The 20461-nt window shown below is 41.8% G+C and overlaps 1 protein-coding gene across 2 annotated transcripts in view; it reads left to right on the forward strand.

Moving 5' to 3' along the window:
- LOC146811758 (apoptosis-associated speck-like protein containing a CARD) overlaps positions 1-6390 on the forward strand; it is a 42068-nt gene extending 35678 nt beyond the window's left edge. For both annotated transcript variants that reach the window (XR_014965833.1, XM_085614532.1), the window contains exon 2: positions 6131-6390. Coding sequence is in view for 1 of the 2 variants with exons in the window: in XM_085614532.1 (XP_085470658.1) it covers positions 6131-6162 (32 nt within the window). In the remaining variant the exon portion in view is untranslated. The remainder of the gene's footprint in view (positions 1-6130) is intronic.
- Positions 6391-20461: the final 14071 nt, after the last annotated feature.

Genomic DNA, 20461 nt, shown 5'->3' on the forward strand with positions numbered 1-20461 from the left:
ATATATTGCACAAGAGTTCATCATGTTCAAATGTAAAATCATGTGCAATGATTTTGGTAGAGCTGGGCAGAATTACAATTTCCCTGGAGTAATTTTGGTAATTCTGCATTACTCTTTGACATTAAATTGCTGCTAATTACACAGTTACTCCTGCTCTCTTAAGGCCGCTCACGTTCGCTATTCATGTTCTGTTGCATTCAGTGCTGTTTCTAAGTGCAAAATGCATATTTGCATCTATTTTTGATGTGCCTTTTGCAGTAAGAAAATAGACCTAAATGCTGGTAGTAAGTTTGGAGAAAATCCTACTGCAATTGCACATTTAGCGAGCCCATGCGGCTGCTCACACTTACTACTCGTGTTCTGCTGTACTTAGTGCTATTTCTAAGAACACAATGAATCTTTGTGTCCATTTTGGATGCAAGGGGGCATTTTTGTGCTAAGAAATAGTGCTAAACGAAGAAATACTCTTCTTGCATAATTCAAGTGTAACCTTACGGAATTCCTATGAAAGTTCACGTGATTACGCTACACAGAATTATGCAAGTCGTGCCCACCCCTAGATTTTATTCTTTAGAATATACAAATGAAGCTAAATAGGCACCAACTTTATTCTCCTCAGTTTGTAAGCTTCATTTCATTGTCTGTACTCTCTTCCGAGAGGAAGTGAACTCGTCCATCTCCTTACCTATCCCATCAGTTACAGGTTGTGCTTCTTCATGAGACTTTCTGATAGGTGTGGTGGCGCACTAAACCGGTCTGCTTACTGCCTCATCTTCTCATCTTTGGCCCTCTCTCCTACTCCGCCCTGGAAGATATACCTATGGAAAAGTAAAGGAACATGCGGTCCTCTGTGTCCAGCAAGAGAATGACACTAGACCATGTTAGGCAGATTTGTAGAGCGCACTATCACCCAGGAGGGTATCCTGATGCTGAGCAGGAGTGAGTCTAGATAAACCCAGGGTCTAGTGGAACTACTTGAAAAGTCAGGTCTACAGCTTCTTTCGGAATTCAAGAAGGAAGGAGGAGCCTCTTATGAGTGGCCATAGGTTGTTCCACACTTAAGAAGCAAGTAGGAGTCCCGACGAGCAGAGTTGTCTAGAGGGTTTGTGGAAGCAGATGGGATTGTTGAGCTATGCGGAGCCAGTGTTATGCAGTGCCTTGAAAGTGTGGGCAAGGAGTTTGAATTATGCTCATTTGTGTATGGGGAGCCAATGGAACTTCTTCAGGTGTGAAGTGATATGAGTGCGACGTGGGAGGATGAGAGTGAATCTGGTCACTGAGTTCTGAATGGTCTGCAGCCTTCTTATGCAGTTTTTGTTAATCCCATCATAGAGGGTGTTCCCGCAGTCCTGCTTGCTTGTGACAAGGGTGTGTGTGATTGTTTTCTGGGTGCTGATTGGGAGCCATTTTTAAATCTTCCTCTGCATTTTCAGGGTATGGAAGTTTGAGGCAGTGGGGGCGTTCACTTAGGCAGTCATGTTGAGTTTGCTGTCCATGACAATCCTGATGTTTTTAGCATCAGTAGAGGGGGTGGGTGTCGGTCCGAGATCTGCTGGCCACCAGGAGGATTTCCACGGTGAAGTGATCTTCTGAAGATTACAGTTCCAGTCTTGTCAGTGTTCGGCTTCTGACAGATGGTCTTCGTCGAGTTGGCAAATTCACTTATGCAGGCATTGAACTTGATCTGGATACTGGGCGTCTTGTCCAGGAGGGAGCGAATGAGTTGTAAGTCATCGGCATAGGAGTGGACGTTGATGTTGTGAGAGTGGATGATGCTGGTTAGAGGGATCATGAAGTGAAGTGAAGTGAAGGCGTTGAAGTGAGTCGGGTTTAAGGAGGATCATTGTGGAACTCCATAGATGGGTTTTGTGGGTGTCTAAGGTTACGGTGCTTGGCTGACTGACAGGGTCCTTCCATGTCAACTTAATCAAAGCTTACACCAAAATAGTAGAGATGGCATGCTCTAAAAGTTACTGGAAGATATAATGATGCATTTGTCATACTTTCCAATGGTCTATTTTTATTCCTTTGTGTACACTAGGCACACCCTTTTCTGCGCTTCAGAGAGGTGTTTCTCGTGTTGCTAATTGCCGACTGGAATCCCTGCTGCCTCTCTGTCTTGGTGGTGTGCCCCACGCTTGCCAACTACTGTTACTTTTTGTGCTGATTAGGGCCTGATTTAGATCTGGACGAAGGAGTTCCTCCGGCACAACTGTGACGGATATCCCGTCCTCCGAAATTTAAATCCCATAGGATATAATGGGTTCGATATTTCGTCGGATGGGATATCCGTCACCGTTGTGATGGAGTAACCCGTCCCCCAAGATCTAAATCAGGCCCTTACTATTTGTGCAGTGTGGCTATTCTAAAGTTGCTGACCTCACTTACCCTTTCAACTGACAAGGGTAAAAGGGCATGCCTTTCTTGGCAAGAGAGTGGTAGGGTTTGTGATAATCAAAGTGGGGGCAAACCGATAACCCTCATACCTCTGTCTCCAAGGTGAAGAATCCCAGTGTTCAGAGCACACAGCACAGAAACACAGAGGTGACAGTTAATCCCTACCGTCCAGTGGCGTAGTAAGGCTACTAATGAGCATTAACGGAAGTATGGAAAATAGGCTCCTAAACCCCACCTCTGGTGACAACTGTAACTGGGGCGCAGCGGGCCCATAAAATTCTGGGTCCTAGTGCCACTGCAGCTGCTGCACAGTCTAACTGTGCAAGCAGGAAAACATCACTGACTTGAACAGGCCACTCATATTGACTCCTTCGATTGCAAATAAAACCCGGCATAAGTCTGTAAATAATTCATGCATGCATAAAGAGAAGTGAGACCTTCTGTAGGGGGGGTCAGACTCCAGCAATCCATGCACCTGTTCTCTTCCGTATTCTCCCAGGTGAGGTATTTGTACGTAAAAGGAACGCAGATTATGAATAAAGATTATAACAATGGGGGAGGAGAGGATACTGCCTGACTGTACCTGTTCTTCCAATGTATTCTGGAAAATGCAGTCCTCAAAAGTGTTCATACTCACAACTAATCAAGTGTTTGCAAAGCACAGTGTTGGATATGCTTGAGCATGTGTTCATGGTAATTATCACTCATGGGCAAAGAGCAATCCGTTGGGAGAGGGGCATCGAGGGGCACACTGCCTGCACGTCTGCACCAGTTCTCCCCATGCATTCTGGTAGATGCAGTTCTTAGTAGTGTTCAATGCTTGCTAGAAAGCATAGAGAGTACTGGCATAACAGGCAGACAGTGTTCTCCCCTCCCTCACAGTTTAAATTTTCTAAGGGATGTTGGGATGCGTACCCTAGCAATGCAGCAGCATGCTTGGAATGGTACAGAACCCGAAATACAGAAAGTGGCTTGCGATCACCCGAACCAAAAGATTGCTCCTTGTTGATGAATGACAGTTGGCACAAAATGCATGTCTAACGATATCCAGCACTTGGTGTGCCAACACTTAAATGGTTGTGTGTATGAGCACTAATGAGAAGTGCATCTACCAGAATGTATTGGGAGAATGGGTGCAGACAGGCACATACCGCACTCCCCTCCCCTACTTTTTTTAATTCAAGTAGCTCACTGCCATGAAGACTTGCACTCAAGCAAAGATGCACCACTTTCTAAGGGAAATGTCACAGCAGGCAGGGCTCTCTGAGAGACTGGGACATGTTCAGTTAGGGATATGCCAGGCTAGTAGTATGGACATGTGATAACTCAAATCTGGAGGCGGCATTTCTCACATCTTGGTGCATTCATGGCAACCTTCTTGTTCTTTAAGAAAAAGCATTCCAAGATGGCCTGCATGTATGCATGCACATGTACAGAGAATATCTAGAGGAAAAACAAGCACTGAAAAATCCACTAGGTCTTTGTCCCGGTGTCATGAATGCACTTACCTGTGACATTACGGTTACCCTCCTGCTACTTCCACAGGAAAATGATCATTGAGCTATCGTACCAGTTACATAACAGTTGTCCTGCAGCAGGTGTTAAGCATACATGGCAACATTTTAGAAGAGGAAAGTGGGAGATTTTTTTAAAAATAATCGGGAGAATGTATTTCTTCCATTGACGTCTATCGAGGCTTGATTCTGGTCTATTGTCATGTACTGGGACTAAATGAAAATACCAGTTTTTCCCCCCTTACCTGTCAGGAGCACAGGGAAAGGCTATGGCAGGCAGAGAGAATGTGACAAAAATGTTGTGCACTGGTCTGCAGGAGCAAATTACTGGCAGTACATACAGTGCGCACTCCGAGCCATACAAGACAAGTCCATGTTTGCAGAAGCCTGCAGAGGAATAGGGTTTTTCAGACAGGAATCAGGATGCGGGAGACTAGCCTTGCAATGAGTAGTCTCCCGCCTAAATCAGAAGGGATGGCATATATGGTGTTAAGGGTCCTGCTGCAGAGTTCAGCACATGCAGCAACTTGATGGGCGTGACACTGTAGCTCCAGTCATTAATGTTTTTGCTACATAGATCTGTGTATAATCAGTTGGTCAGAACTTTGCATCATCTTAAAATATAAGCCTCATGTAGAGTACTGTTTATAAGCAGCAGCTCACATATCTGAAACGTAATATAATAGTGCAGCTGTTTATTTTTTGTAGGGTCGGCCAGGTGTCATAGCTCTAAGGCAGGGAATGTACTTTGGTGATAAAGAAAGGCAGGTCTTGGTGGGGTCGGATTTAAACTGTTAAAATGTTGGTGACACCTCTGGACAACTTCATACTACGGATGTTCCACCCTATTCCTCTCTCCAAACTTTCATACAACTCTAAATAGGCTAATTTCAAACGACACCAGGAAGATAAGTGGACCAGAATGCACCTTAAGAAACTCAGAAATCATAAAAAGAAAAGGTGTACTAGGACTGCCAGACTTTAACAAATACCTAACAGCCTTTTTTGCTCATTATATGGGCCTTCGCAGATATACTTCTGTTTAACGATCTCGGCGCTCCAGACAAACCACTATCCTTTAGCATTATATGTGAGAAATTTAAGTTTCCTCCAATAGACTCCTACATCTTTCTTAAACTCAAAGTCACACTCAGGAGAATTGGGAATCCTCACCCATCTGATTGCTTGAATTTCTTGTTCCTTGCTTACAAAGACCACATTTTAGGACACATACATTTATGTCCCAATGCTCTACTCCTAACAATAGCCACAGTCAAAGAAAATGGGGAATATCTTAGAAGACCATGAACATTCCTGCCCCAACTGAGACAGAATGGAGAAACAAATGAAAACCTGTTCTCCTATTTTAGATCTCCCCACTTCTCTGCCAACGTAAATTCTGCCCCATATATCGATGCTTCTATACCCCACACAAACTTCACAAATGGGTCCTTTCTGATTTTAATAAACACCTGCAACTGTGCAGATGGCATAGGAGATCTAGATCACCTACTTTACCACTGCAATCCCACCAAGGACTATTCGAACGACATTGAACAGACATTCAACTCGATTTTCCATACTACCATCTCAGGCACTCATTCAATAGTGACTTTAGGCCTGTATACTCTAGCCCTTCACTTCTCACTTAGCAAATGGTACATATACCTCCTCGAGTTGCTATTAACAATTGGGATTTAAGCCATTCAGACTAACTAGAAAAATACTAACAATATCTCCCACCACACGTGGTGGGCATGGGTATGCTTCAAAAGAGGTGCAAACAACAGTAGTCACAAACTATACTTCTTTCCCAAATCATCTAAAGCTCGATGAAACAATCTTGACACATACCTAGAAAAGATCAAATCGACCTAAATAGGTAGTAAGTGGGTGGGACATCAATTCCCCCACGCGTAAAGCCCCAGGTTCTAATTATGATTAGCTCCTCCCCATAATCACCTCACTGGACAAATACTATGCCACAGTTTCTGTCTATTATTTAATATGTGTTACTTAACAGAACCCAAGGTACTTGTTGTCTTTTTGCAGCAAATTCACATATAAAAAGCCAATAAAGATTTTTTTTTAAAAAAAGCATGGCAGAGCTAATAGCCTTGAATTAGGGTTAAGGGAGCTTTTTTCAAGATTGAGGGTGGGTTTTGAGGTTAAATATTAGACGGGCCCTCAATCAGCATGTTCTCTACTTCTCTCCACAGTATCCAGACGCTCCGGCTCTAACCTGAGATAAGGCTGAATGATTACAAGACAACTTCCTGGAACACATCACCGCAAAGCGACTCACCTTACAGACTCCGAAGAACTGGAAAAGCTTGAAAGATGAAAGACTGGAGAAGATCAGGGCTGTACAGTACCGGAAGAGGAACAGCTCTGAATGGTGGATGGTGTGAGGAAGAACCCAAGAAACCAGGACGTTCTGTAGTCATTACCAATAATAAAAAGATTCTTCCAAAATGTCTCCAGTTGTCAGCTCCTGTAATATAGTCCGCAGGTTTAACCTTTAATAAATCTGAACATCATTGTGATTAAACTTTATTGATATAGATTTATTAACTGTAGATTCTTTCCTTTGGAAGATAAATCCAGCCTTAAAGGTTATGATGTCTCTTCAGAGCTTTAAAAGTATTTTACCTTCATGCTCTGGTTTCAAGATTTCCATCACAGGCTGGAGTTTTGTTTTGTTTGTGTTGTAACCATTAGTCAGGTCCACTAGAATGATGTGATTTTGCAGCCGTGGTGTTTTCTGCATATTTATGGATTAGCCGCATTTGCTACATAATCCGTCATCTGCTGCATAATCTGGCGATTTTAACCCCAAAAATATTTTTATCTCAAACTGATCAAAGCTACTAAAAATGCAGCAACATATGTTGCCATAGAGTGGCAGCCCCTTTGCAAATGTTGAATGGTCCCCATTCTGTTGCCTGTTACTCTATTTCTGTGCTAAACTAGTAGTAATGAGATGATACCTTTGCCTAGACAGTGTTAACCTTATGTAAAAAATGTCAAAATAAGGAAGTAATGCTATCACAAAATGTGCTGCAATACTCTGCAGTTTGTCTTGCCACATAATTTAGTCAACCTTGCCACTTAATTTGGTCTTCCCCTGCTGCATAATTCTAGTGGCATTGGTATTATTGTAGTTGTTCTGTTATTGTCTATACCTGATGTGTTTTATCGATGATTTTATGGGTTATAAGGCTTGCCTGGTGTGGTTGTAGGTTTTGCCAAGATGCTTACCGTAAGTGCTGCCTGGATTATTTGGCTTGCACCTTGTTGACAGATTGGTAAGTGTGTTTACGAGAGAAAGTGGGTACTGCTGTCGAGCCATGATACCAGCTGCTGGCTTATCTGGGTTGTGTCAGGTGAATGGATTCTGTGTAAGGTGCACTGTTATTTGCTGGAGTGGGTATGTACTGATATGAACACTGTGAAACCCAAGGATATGCCTGTAACAGATGCGGTGGACCTTCAAGCTGTTCCAATAAATGCTCTGTTTCTTGTGTGCATCCGTTTTCACGTTTTGCGGTGAACAGCCGCAATCATGGGAGGTGTTTGCACCTGAAGAAACTGCCCAGGTAGGGAGCTGCATTCTCAGTGGCAAGTTCACGGAGGACAGGATGCTAAACCCAAGACCTGTTTCAAAAATTGCACTTTTGAGTAAGTTTACTACCTTTCATTGTTCACAAATTGCACTTTTGTAGTAACTTACACTTTTGTAGTATGTACAGCACTACAAATGGCCAACCACTGGTATTGCAAGAATATCCCATAAAAAATAATGCAAGTAGGGTCCTAAGATAAAAACCCCATGGGAAATAAGGTTCAATGAAAATGATGTGAAATAGTTAGAAATGTAACTAAATAACTGAATATATATATCAGACCAAGATCCTCATTTCAGCCTATAAGTGTCAGAGATTCTTTGGATATATTCAACAAACTGGTCACGACAGGAATAAAGAACCTAAAATCATGCGCTGAAGGATCGAAAAAAAGATATACATATCAACAGCAAGAATACAACAAGCTGATACAAAAACTTCAAAAAAATGATCAAATAATAATCAGAAATTCGGACAAAGGAGGTAATATTGTTATCTGGCCTCGAGACCAATAGATGAAAGAAGCACTGGGACAATTGGAAGACACAAATTGTTACAAAAAAAGTAATGTGCCAAAAGTGCGTGCTTCATGGAACCTATATTACTCAAAGCTGAATGTATGGCGAAGTGCCGGCTTGATAAGCATGGAGGAATTGACATTTTTAAAGAATGAGTTTCCTGAAATGCCAACAATCTATTTTATTCCTAAATTGCATAAAAATGCCACAACACCACCAGGCAGGCCTATAATTTCAGCCATTGGAGGACTACTAGAGAACACCTCAAAATAGGTAGACTTTTTCCTGCAAGATCTGGTAAAAAATCTGCCTTCATTTATTCAGGACTCTGGCGATTTTTTGAGACACTTACAGACATTTAAATGGGATCCAAAATATTTGCTGGTATGCCTTGATGTAACATCGCTATATACAAGTATTCACCATAAAGATGATATGAGGGCAACACAGTATTACTTGGACAAAAGGCCATACAATCTGGCTCACCATGGCAAAATGTTAATGACTATGATCCAATATTGTATGGAAAATAACTATTTTCTGTTTGCCAACAATGTATATCAACAAACTAGAGGAGTAGCTATGGGGACATGTTTTCCCCTATCTACTCCTGTCTGCATATGGGACGGTGGGAGGAGATGATACTGAACAAAGAGTTTAAACAACAGGTAGATAGCCATACAAAAATATGGCTACGCTACATTGATGACTTGTTTCTGGTATGGGATGGTACAGAAATTGAAGCACTAGAATTTGTTGATAACATCAATAACAATAATATCAATCTCCATTTTACATCTACCATCAGCAAATCTAACCTTTACTTTCTAGATGTAGAGGTTTACATTAAAAATGGGAAATTGGAAACAAAGCTATATCGTAAACCCACGGCAGGTAATAGCCTACTGCACGCAACAAGTCATCATCCTCAGAATCTTATTCAAAGCATCCCCTACGGGGAGATGCTGAGGATTCGTCGAGTGTGCAGTAACACAACAGATCTGGCTGAAGGTCAAAAACAAAGTAAAGAAAGGTTCCTGGAGAGAGGGTATACTGCAAAGACCCTAGATATAGCCATCAATAAAGCTAATGGCAAAAAAAGAGACGATCTGCTAGCAAAGAAACTTCCAAAAGCAACAGAAACGGGCACTACAAGTAGACTTATCCTAACCTACAGTAAAGAGCAAAAAGCCATACGTAGAGTAATTGATAAAAATTGGTCAGTTGTTAAAAATGATCCAATAATTGGAAAGCTAATGCCCAAACATCCTAACATTACCTTTATGAAAGCAAAATCTATGAAGGAATCAATAGTTAATAGCAGCCCAGAAACTAAACTGTCTACTAACTGGTTGGCTACTCGAAAGGGTTTTGTCAAATGCAATACATGTAAAGCATGCCAATATGGGAACAACAGAACCACATATAAAACTCCCTTTTCAGAAACACCTAAGAAAATCTCGAAATTTCTTACTTGCCGCACTGAATATGTGGTATATGTATTAAGTTGCTCGTGTGGACTGCAGTATGTGGGAAGCACCAAACTGCAAGCCCACAAGCACATACTGCAGCACAGAGTGCTATAACTAATCGAGATCAAGCATACCCAGTCGCAAGACATTTTGAAAAAGCACATGCCAGTTACGAGAAACATTTTTCCTACTTTTTGATTGATTCCATACCTGTGTCCAGACGTGGGGGGAATAGAGAAGCCAAATTAAGAAGGCTTGAAACACAATACATCTTGGAATTAGATACCAAGACCCCCAATGGGCACAATTCAAGCGAAGACTTTCACACGGTTATGATGAATTTGATGGACCAATATAACAACTTAATCCTTCCATGATAATCTTATCATAATATGTTAACAATTCAAGTGTGCATTATCCTATGATAATAACCTTTTGCTTGGATATCTTTTCACATTTAGATCAGCACACTGCAATTTATAATTCAATATTTATATTTTGAAATAATTTGAGAAAAAAACATACACATTTTTTTTTTTTAATTACATTTTCACGTACACGACCCAAGTCCCCTCTACCCCCCCTTCTTTTCACAATTTTTTAACATAGGATCAAGGTTTGGTCCATATTAACACTTTGTTTTTAACACTTAAGGACAGTATTTATTAATATATTTATTCTTTTTAATAATAGCATGTACAATACACAACAAGATAATGTGGCAGATCAAGTTTATTATAGTGCACTTTACCTCTATCAGCAAAACGTATAGGAACAAAAAATCTTTTGACACAACACATTTAAGTGTACATATAAATTCCTCTAAGGCAACAATATCATCTGCACAAAACGCGTAACCAAACCTTTGATTGTACAAACTACAAAAGAACAAAAATTGTATGTATTTTAAGAATCATGAAGGTTTTATACGGTTTTATAAGAAATTGGATTTTAACCATATATTCTTGTTTTGAAATTGTATATCAATGTATATGTATTTTTTTATATATATATGATTGCTGATTTGAACAATAGTATTGACTAGGTATGAGTTTACATCAATACATGTTTACATATATTTATATATTTATATAATTAATGTACGCAGACGATTTGACAATGGTTTGTTGGTTTATTGTTGTTGATTTTCACACTAGGAAAAACAACAGTATTATTTTTTCTATGTCCATGCTAAATCACGTGAGAGGCACAGGTCACTTTAAATAAATTATGGTGACTCCTAAAACGCGTCATGTGAACAAGGCCGAGGCAGGCCGGAACACGTCATGGCGGTCATGGTGGCAGCAATAAACTAAAAAATACAGCACTTACTTGGTGGTTCACTTCCGTTTGTTACCGGGGATGAGGAGTTGCAAGAACGGAGTCTGTGAAATATATATCTATATATATATATATATATATATATATATATTCACTGAAAAAACCACAGGTTTCAGGGGTGTTATAGTTAGCTGGACTTTTCACTTGTACAAAACCATTGAAATTTCCCCGTTATAGTTAGTTCAGCTAACTATAACTTGCGCGCCCGCAATGCACTGCTGATGACGTCACATATTACATCACTCATGACATGGTCAGTGACATCACTCATGACATCACTGATGACATCTCAAATGACATCACTGATGACATCACTGATGACATCATCCAGTGAATGTGTGTTTTTCTGAAAATTAAATATGTTTTATATATGTATATCTCAAGGTCGATGGAAGAATAAATGGGTATATAAGTGCATAAATGGATGATTTGTTTTTGAAAAATTGATTGTGTAACTGACTGATTAAGTGTATCATAGTGAATACATGGCTTAGTGAGTAATGTTTAAATATGTAAATATCTGTATCAGTCTCTCACTTTGTGTATAAGTGGCTGCATGGGTTGGTGAGTAGCTACATGGGTGTCTATATAGGTTATTAGTTGGTTTTTTGAGTATCAGTCTGAGTGTCTGCATGGTTCGGTGGGGGGTATTACGTAGTGCATAGTTGCATGAATGAGTGACTCACTGTTTGTATGTGTTGAAGACAGCATGTGTGCAGGACTGTATGGGTGGATGAGTGTGTGTATGGGTGTGTTAGTGAGTGAATGACTGTCTCAATAGTGTCTTTATGAGTAACTACATATGTTTTAAACTAGTATATGTGACTATTGGTGTATATAAGTGAGTATATGTGAGAGTGGGAGATTGAAAGAGTTCCTGTATGAATAAGTATGTGTTTCTATAAGTGATTGTTTAAAAGACTAAGTATGTGTAAGTTTCCGTAGAAGTAAGTATGGTGGTGTGTGTATAACTGTATATGCAAGTAAATGTATGTTTGATTCTTTATTAGCATGACTATGTGTGTGAGTAACTCTATGGATGAGTGGCATTGTGTAACAGGATGTATAGGTGTATGAGTACATATGATGAGTGAGGACATATATGAGTGACTGTATAGGACTGTTGGTGAATGAGTGGATGTGTATGTGGATCTTAGAATTACTGAAGAGGTTGTTGTAACTGGTATTGATATGTCCATTGTTTTGAAAATTGTAGTCTCTATTTTTGAATGTGTGTATCAAAGGTTATATTAGGGTGAGAGGAGGTCTGCCACTCTATCACAAGGATGATGTCATCAGTGATGTCATTTGAGATGTCATCAGTGATGTCATGAGTGATGTCACTGACCATGTCATGAGTGATGTAATATGTGACGTCATCAGCAGTGCATTGCGGGCGCGCGAGTTCTAGTTAGCTGAACTAACTATAACGGGGGAATTTCAATGGTTTTGTACAAGTGAAAAGTCCAGCTAACTATAACACCCCTGAAACCTATGGTTTTTTCAGTGAATTTCTGAGGTTTTTTAAATGCTAATTCCTAACTATAACGTGCCTGAAACCTATGGTTTTTTCTGTGAATTTCAAAGGTTTTTTAAATGCTAATTTCTAACTATGTCTACAGAGATAGGACATGTGAAGAAAGAAGAAAAAATGCACAGAAAGAAAAAAAAGAAGTGAAGAAAGAAGCAACAGAAGTCCTCAAAGTCGAAGAAAAGTGCAGGAAGAAGGATAACGTGCAGAAAGAACAAAAAGAAGAGCAGAAAGAAGCCTTGTTGCAAAATCATCCTGTACCCTCAACTTTTTCAGACGGATACTGGTGGTAACTGAGTCTGACTAACCAGTCCTAGAGCCAGTGCTATGTTAAAAGACACTTAGAATACAGTGAAAACACCTACATACACTAGGGAACATTATGCGTTGGGGTCCCCCTGTGATTAGCATGACCTCCTCTGTAAGCCCCTAGTATATAATAGGGCAGGGGGATTAAAACTACCTCTTAAAACAGGCCACAGGGCATTTTTGCACACGTTAACTCAGGCCCCGTCCCCTCCCTTCACCACTGTGTAAACACGCCCTGTGTCCGTTTTTAGTTGGGAGATTAAGCTCATTTGAATCCTGAGGGTCCCTAGGGTCCCACTAGCCCACTAGGTACCTCCAGTAAGTGCCACAGAGCTGCGTTGCAGAAAGGTGTAAAAAGTGGCACGGCCTGGACCACCTCTCTGCAATGCAGCTCAGTGGCGCTTACTGGAAGCACTTGGTGGGCTAGTTAGCCCCCAGGGGCCCTCAGTATTGAAGGGAAATTATATCCCCAATTTAAAACGTGGCATAGTGCGTGTTTGCACACGTCACCTCAGGCCCCGTCCCCTCCCTTCACCACTGTGTAAAGGCGGCCTGTGGCTGTTCTAAGTTGAGAGATTAAGTCCCCTTGAATCCTAAGGGTCCCTAGGGTCAAACTAGACCACTAGGTACCTCCAGTAAGCGCCACAGAGCTGCGTTGCAGAGAGGTGTAAAAAGGGGCTTGGCCTCAGAACACCTGTCTGCAGCCCAGCTCCCTGGCGCATACTGGGGATGCCTGTTGGGCTAGTTGACCCTCAGGGACCCTCAGTATTGAAGAGGAATTAATTCCCCAACTTACAACTCGCCAGGAGGCGCGTTTGCAGAGTGCTGCAAGGAGGGGGCGTCGCCTCCGGCACGATGCCAGTCTTTTATTTATTTTAATTTTTTAAGAAGGGGGGCTGTGTGGTTCCCCTTCTCATTCTAATTTATTGGCCCTGATGACCCCATCCCCCAGGGCCTGTCTCCTAATTATATTTTTTTGACCCCAATCCCCAGGGCCGGCCACTGTTTTTTATTATTTAAAAAATATATATATTTATAGACACACCTAGGACATGCTGGACAAACCGTACGTACCTATCACCATGACGATTTGCATGATATTCATTAAAAGGCGACTATGCATACAATGAATCCACGTGGAATGTATGTACACTAGTAAAGCTCTGACATGTCTGATGCCCTACCATGCCTAATCCCGGTAGACACCCTTGTCGTTTATTTATACAAAAATGGGTAGCTATTGATGGGCACATTTAATACACATGCACACAAAGCCATTCAAAGGGGATTCGACAAAAATTCGACCAAAACTATGCAAGAAACCCCCCTCACGATTAATAAAACACACATCCACTGCCGGATGTGTAATACTTTTTATTTTACTCTCTGGAAAGGGGCGAACATCACTTGAGAGTCACAGCGCGCTCCTGGCAGAGCCCAATGCTGTGTTACACCCACCATTGCCTGCTGAGTGCCACACACCTCTGTGTTGTATTCCACTAGCTAGTGCATATGCTATGACACTCTCTAGCCCATGTGCACTGTAACACCACCCCGTGAATATGTCATGCCACACTTGTCTTCGCACGGGTTATATTGCCCCATCTAACGTGCCTTCCTCGATGCCTATGTTATAACGCACAGTGCTATGCCATACATATTACAATCTGGGATCCATATCTTTGTCACAGTTCATATGCAACGTTACACTCCCCAGCACATATTTTATATTACAACTTTAGAGACTAGTTAGGTTACACAACACTGCCCTGTGCATATTACACTCCAAGGCGCAAATCGCATAGCACGCGCTAGTGCCTGTGCTATCTCGCGCTCTCCAATGAATCTGTCATTGCACACAATGTATTGCATATTATATTTCACGCCCGGTTCATCTTATATCACACTTTTTGGTGCATAGTTTATACCATACACTATATCTAGTTTTCATTTTCAATCGTGCTCTCAGGACTATGTTCTATATAACACTGTGTTCACCTACACTTTTCACGGGCATTACATTTTGCGATAGGGGGTGGAGGGTCAGGGGGTGTTTCTGCCAAGTGAGCCCGGAGTCACAGTCACAAACGTCCTCTTCTTCCTGAATAAAAGTGAGATTATGCTGCATACTTATTTATATTTTAAGTAGTTCGCACAGACACACGTTTTAAAAACAATAAAGTTCCTAATACCCGCCTTCTCTGAACAGTTAGCGTGCTGCCCCATCCCCCTCCTCCCTATCGTCTGTTGTGTGAATCCATGGACTAGCCTCCTCCCTCCTGCCATGCATGGTCTGATGTGCTGCCACTGCCCTCAATTTAGTATGATGTACCAGTCCACTCCTCCTGCCCTCCATTGCCCAATTCTATGTCCCATCATTGACCTCCTGCTTAAACTCTGTGCTTAGCTTGCTGCCCCTATTCTCCTTCCCCCTGCCCTCCGATGTCTTTGTGCATGCCCCTGCTCCATCCTTTTTGCCCACCATGTTCCATGGACCTGCCACTCCTATCTACTCTGAGTTTTCTGTTGAGCTGCCACTCCCCTCCCACCTGCCTAGCATTGTCAGATGACTGTAACCTGTCCCTGCCACCTCCACCCTGCCTGTCCACATGCCATGCCCCTAACCTCTTCCTCCTGTCCACATAGTCCATTGTACTGCCACACCCTTCTGCCCTCCCCGGTCTGTTGTGCTGCAACTGCTCCTCCTGCCTGCCCCATGCGGTCTGTTGTGAGGCCCCTTCCCCTGAACTTTCTTGTCTGTGCACAGGTCCTGACCCTCCCTTCTATCCTCCATCGTCCTTTGTGCATGCCCCTGCACCCTCCTTCTTGCCCATCATAGCCATTGTGCTGCCACTAACCCTCCCACTTGCCATGCATGGTCTTCTGTGCTGCCATGGCCCCTCCCACCTTCCCTGTGTGGTCAGTTAGCTGCCCCTGACCCCCTCCCACCTTCCCTCCATGGTCTGTGTGTATGCCATCACAGTCTCACTGTTGCTCTTCATGGTGTGTCTTGCTTCTAGTGCCCATCCTGCCTGACCTCCATGGCTATCTTGCTGCTCCTGCCCTGCCCCCTTGCCCCCAGCCCTCTGTTTACATGTGCAGACCCCTACTCCCTCCCTCCTGGCTTGTCTGTTCCATTGTAATGCCCCTGATCCGTCCCTCCTGCCCTTTATGGTCTGTTATGCTGCAGCTTTCTCTCCTGTCTGTCCATTATGGTCAGCTAGCTACCATTGCCTCTTGCCCCTCTGTTCTCTGTTGTCCATGAGCGGGTCTGTTGGCATGTATGGTTGTACCACCATTGCCTCTTCCTTCTGCCCACAATGGTCTATTACATTGCCACAGCCTCTCTTGCAAGTCCTGTATTGTTGGTTTGTTGCCCCTGCCCCCCTTTCCACTGCCCTCCATAGTCTGTTGTGCTGCCACGGCCCTTCCTGCCTGCTCAGTGTGGTTAAATTGTTGCCTTTGCACCCTCCTACCTGCCTTCAATTTTCAGAGTCCGTGCCCCTGGCCTCTGCCTCTCAACAGTATCCTAATGAACAACTAGATTGCTAACATTCTATATTTATTACAAAAGTGTGGAACGCCTGACGTCATCTTGATGTAATCAAAACTGTAATACCTAGAGCATTTCCTTTAGAAATTACATATATGAGAGGGTCTTATTGGCATCAAAATTATGGTTAGTGCTCTAAAAGACTAAAATAAGGACATATTTTCTGAGTTTTCAAATAGCGACAAAGCACTTTTAAATGATTTGTTATCTTTATGTTTTTTTATCCAGTTGACCACTTGATTAAATGTTGCACTTAGGGGAGAGGATGTGGTGTTACTTCCAGAACTGCAGACTTTGCAACTGGGGACCAGGTTGGAGTTTCTGCTTCAGCTCGACATTCTGTGATTCTGGTCAAATCACTTAGTCTCCCCATGTCTACAACCAAAATGAATTTGTTCTTGTGTGATGTAACCAATGCTCATGTAAAGCACTCCAATACCTGACAAGTCTGCACTATATAACACTGCAAAAACACAAAATAATAAGTGTTTTGCACACTTCTGTCATGGGGCTATATTTGGGCTACATTTGGGTGATTTGGGGCTCAATTTGGGCTCTTTTGTCTCCGGTGGCCATTTTGGGAGATTTATTTGTTATGAAGTTTCCTAATTTCCTCATGTACTGCAGTCTCCTCAGTAGGAAATGCTTTCAGTTTTTTACTTTGATTCCATCATGAAGGTATTCAGATATGTCACACATTTGCCATAAATTCTGAATGTTAGCACTCTAGTTGCTCATTAGATCACTGTAGTAAAACTACTGTTCACCATGGAAGTCTGCTCCTGCTATTAAAAGTGCATGTTTCAGTCTGCATGTCAGAATTTTTTAATGAAATAGAAGAGGATTTGAGAAGTCACTCAAAATGTGCCCTCATTTTCTTTCTTCAGCATTAATAATAATTTATATGGCAAAATGAACCCCCTCATTGTGTTCCTTTTTAAATTAAATGTTTTAAGTGTTACCAGTTTATTCCAATCAAGATGGCTTCAGGTGTGCCATACTTTTGTCATAATAAAGACAGTAAGCGCTCTAGTTGTTTTTAAGAACACTCTGGGACATTCTGTCATTGGGCTATACTTGGGCTACATCTGGGTGATATTTGGGCTACATTTGGGCTCTTTTGGCTCTGGTGGCCATCTTGGGAGACTTATTTGTTATGAAGTTTCCTAATTTCCTCATTTACTGCAGTCTCCTCTGTAGGAAATACTTTCAGTTTTTTACTTTGATTCCATCAAGAAGGCATTCAGATGTGTCACACATTTGCCATAAATTCAAAATGTTAGCACTCTTTTTGCTCATTAGATCACTGTAGTAAAGCTACTGCTCACCAGGGAAAACTGCTGCTTGTATGGAAAGTGCATGTTTCAGTCTGCATGTCAGAATTGTTTAATGAAATAGAAGAGGATTTGAGAAGTCACTCAAAATGTGCCCTAATTTTTCTTTCTGCAGCACTAATCATACTTTTTATGGAAAAATGAACTCCCTCATTTTGTTCCTTTTTAAATTAAATGTTTTAAGAGTTACCACTTTAATCCAAGCAAGATGGCTTCAGGTGTGCCATACGTTTATCACAAGTAGGACTGTTAGCGCTCTAGTTGTTCTTTGGAACACTCTGGGAAGCTGCAGTAGAACACAAAGGAATCAACTGACAGTCTCTCCCCTTGTTGGATGTACATGTTTTACTGAGAATGTCAGACTTCATTCTCACATGACTGAGAAAGATAATGTGAATTTACAGAAAATATGCTCTCAGTTTAGCTTATAGATCACCTTCCAAACCTCTGTGGGAAAAGCATGAGAAAATATTTTTCTCTCAATCATGATATCCCAGCAGAAGGCTTTTTCACATGGTGAAATCACCTTAGAACATACCACAATTCCTAAAATGACTATGGTACCATCAACAAATGATTTATAATGTAACTAAAGTCTTAAAACCTTCTATTAACTGCAATGCTTTTTAATGAGGTGCTATCATGTATATTGGTCCCAAGATGGCTGCCAACACTTCTTGGATGAAGTGCTGACAGCCAATCAGATCTCAGGATGAGATGTGTGGTTAGGCACCGCCCACATATATATATGATTTTACTTTTGATTTTCTCAGGAACTACTGAACAGATTGACACCAGACCTGCAAAAGACACTTCCCTGACCTGAGGACTACCTCTCTGCCAAATTTCAAGTAATTCTGTTCAGCCGTTCGGGCTGTACCTTGGACTAAAGGTCCCTATGGAAAATGCATGGGGAAAACGTGTTTTGGGACCCCCTTTTTTCTCGGCCCCCGCTTGACGAATCACCCCGAGACTTTCAGGGTAGGAGCGGAGCAGAGCGCCCCACCTATTTTGAAAATGTCGCGAGGATTCGTCAACCGGCGCCAAAGTTATTCCAAATAGAATGTTGCGGATTTCCTATGGAAACACGGTCCTAACTATAACTATCTACTGGCGACCGCCAGTGGATAATATATATATATATATATATATATTCACTTAAAAAACCATAGGTTTCACACATGTTATAGTTAGCTGGACATTTCACTCGTAAAAAACCAATGAAATTCCCCCGTTATAGTTACTGCAGGCAACTATAACTCACGCGACCGCAATCCTCTGCTGATGACGTCAGATATTACATCACTGTATTTAGACACTTATTTACCCATGTCTTCTTCCATTAATCTTTAGCTATACATATATTACAAATATTTATTTTTCATAAAGACACATATGTCATCAGTGATGTAATATCTGACGTCATCAGCAGAGAATTGCGGTCGCGTGAGTTATAGTTGCCTGCAGTAACTATAACGGGGGAATTTCATTGTTTTTTACGAGTGAAATGTCCAGCTAACTATAACATGTGTGAAACCTATGGTTTTTTAAGTGAATTTGCAGGGTTTTTTACATGCTAATTCGTAACTATAACGTGTGTGAAACCTATGGTTTTTTCAGTGAATTTGTGCGGTTTTTTAAAGTTATGTATTTATTTTTTAATTTGTTTTTCAGGTTTCACACCGTGCGCGCACCGTGCGCGCACCAAGCGCTTCGCGCACCGTGCGCGCGCTCTGTGGGCACTCGTTGCGCTTCGTGCACCGAGTGCCCACGGTTCGCAGTGCGCGCAGGGTGCGCGCACCTCGTGATTTAAAAAACAAAAAAACAAATTGTTTTTTTCTCCCTTGGGGGTCCTTCTGTGACCCCCTGACCAAGGCTAGGGGGTCAGGAACTGTCCACTCTGCCCCCTTTTCACGTTCTCCACCTTTGTTTTTCACCCCCTCAGACTGCGAGAGACAAAATGGCGGCCGACACTTCCTGGTTTCGACCGATTCGAATGTTTACCGACATCTAACAACCAATCAGAATTGCGCTCGTGCACGGCAGGGTAAGCGCACTGTGCGCGCACCCTGCGCGCGTATAGATATTGATATGCTTTTAAATGCTATTTTCTCAGGAAATACTGAACAGATTTACACCAGACCTGCAAAAGGCACTTCCTTGACCTTATGGCTACCTCTCTGCCAAATTTCTAGTAATTATGTTCAGCCGTTCGGGCTGTAGCTGTGTCTAAAGGTCCTATGGAAAAATGCATGGGGAAAACGCATTTTGGGACACCCCTTTTTTCTCGTCCCCCACTTGACTAATCACCCCGAGACTTTCAGGGTAGGAGCTGAGCGGAGCGCCCCATTAGTTTTGAAAATGTAACGAGGATTCGTCAACCGGCGCCAAAGTTATTCAAAATAGAATTTTGAGATTTCCTATGGAAACACGGTCCTAACTATAACTATCTACTGGCGACCGCCAGTAGATAATATATATATATATATATATATTCACTTAAAAAACCATAGGTTTCACACATGTTATAGTTAGCTGGACATTTCACTCGTAGAAAACCAATGAAATTCCCCCGTTATAGTTACTGCAGGCAACTATAACTCACGCGACCGCAATCCTCTGCTGATGACGTCAGATATTACATCACTGTATTTAGACACTTATTTACCCATGTCTTCTTCCATTAATCTTTAGCTATACATATATTACAAATATTTATTTTTCAGAAAGACACATATGTCATCAGTGATGTAATATCTGACGTCATCAGCAGAGGATTGCGGTCGCGTGAGTTATAGTTGCCTGCAGTAACTATAACGGGGGAATTTCATTGGTTTTTTACGAGTGAAATGTCCAGCTAACTATA

The sequence above is a fragment of the Triturus cristatus genome, chromosome 7 (genome assembly GCF_964204655.1).
Source record: "Triturus cristatus chromosome 7, aTriCri1.1, whole genome shotgun sequence".
In the NCBI taxonomy this organism is placed as follows: Eukaryota; Metazoa; Chordata; class Amphibia; order Caudata; family Salamandridae; genus Triturus; species Triturus cristatus.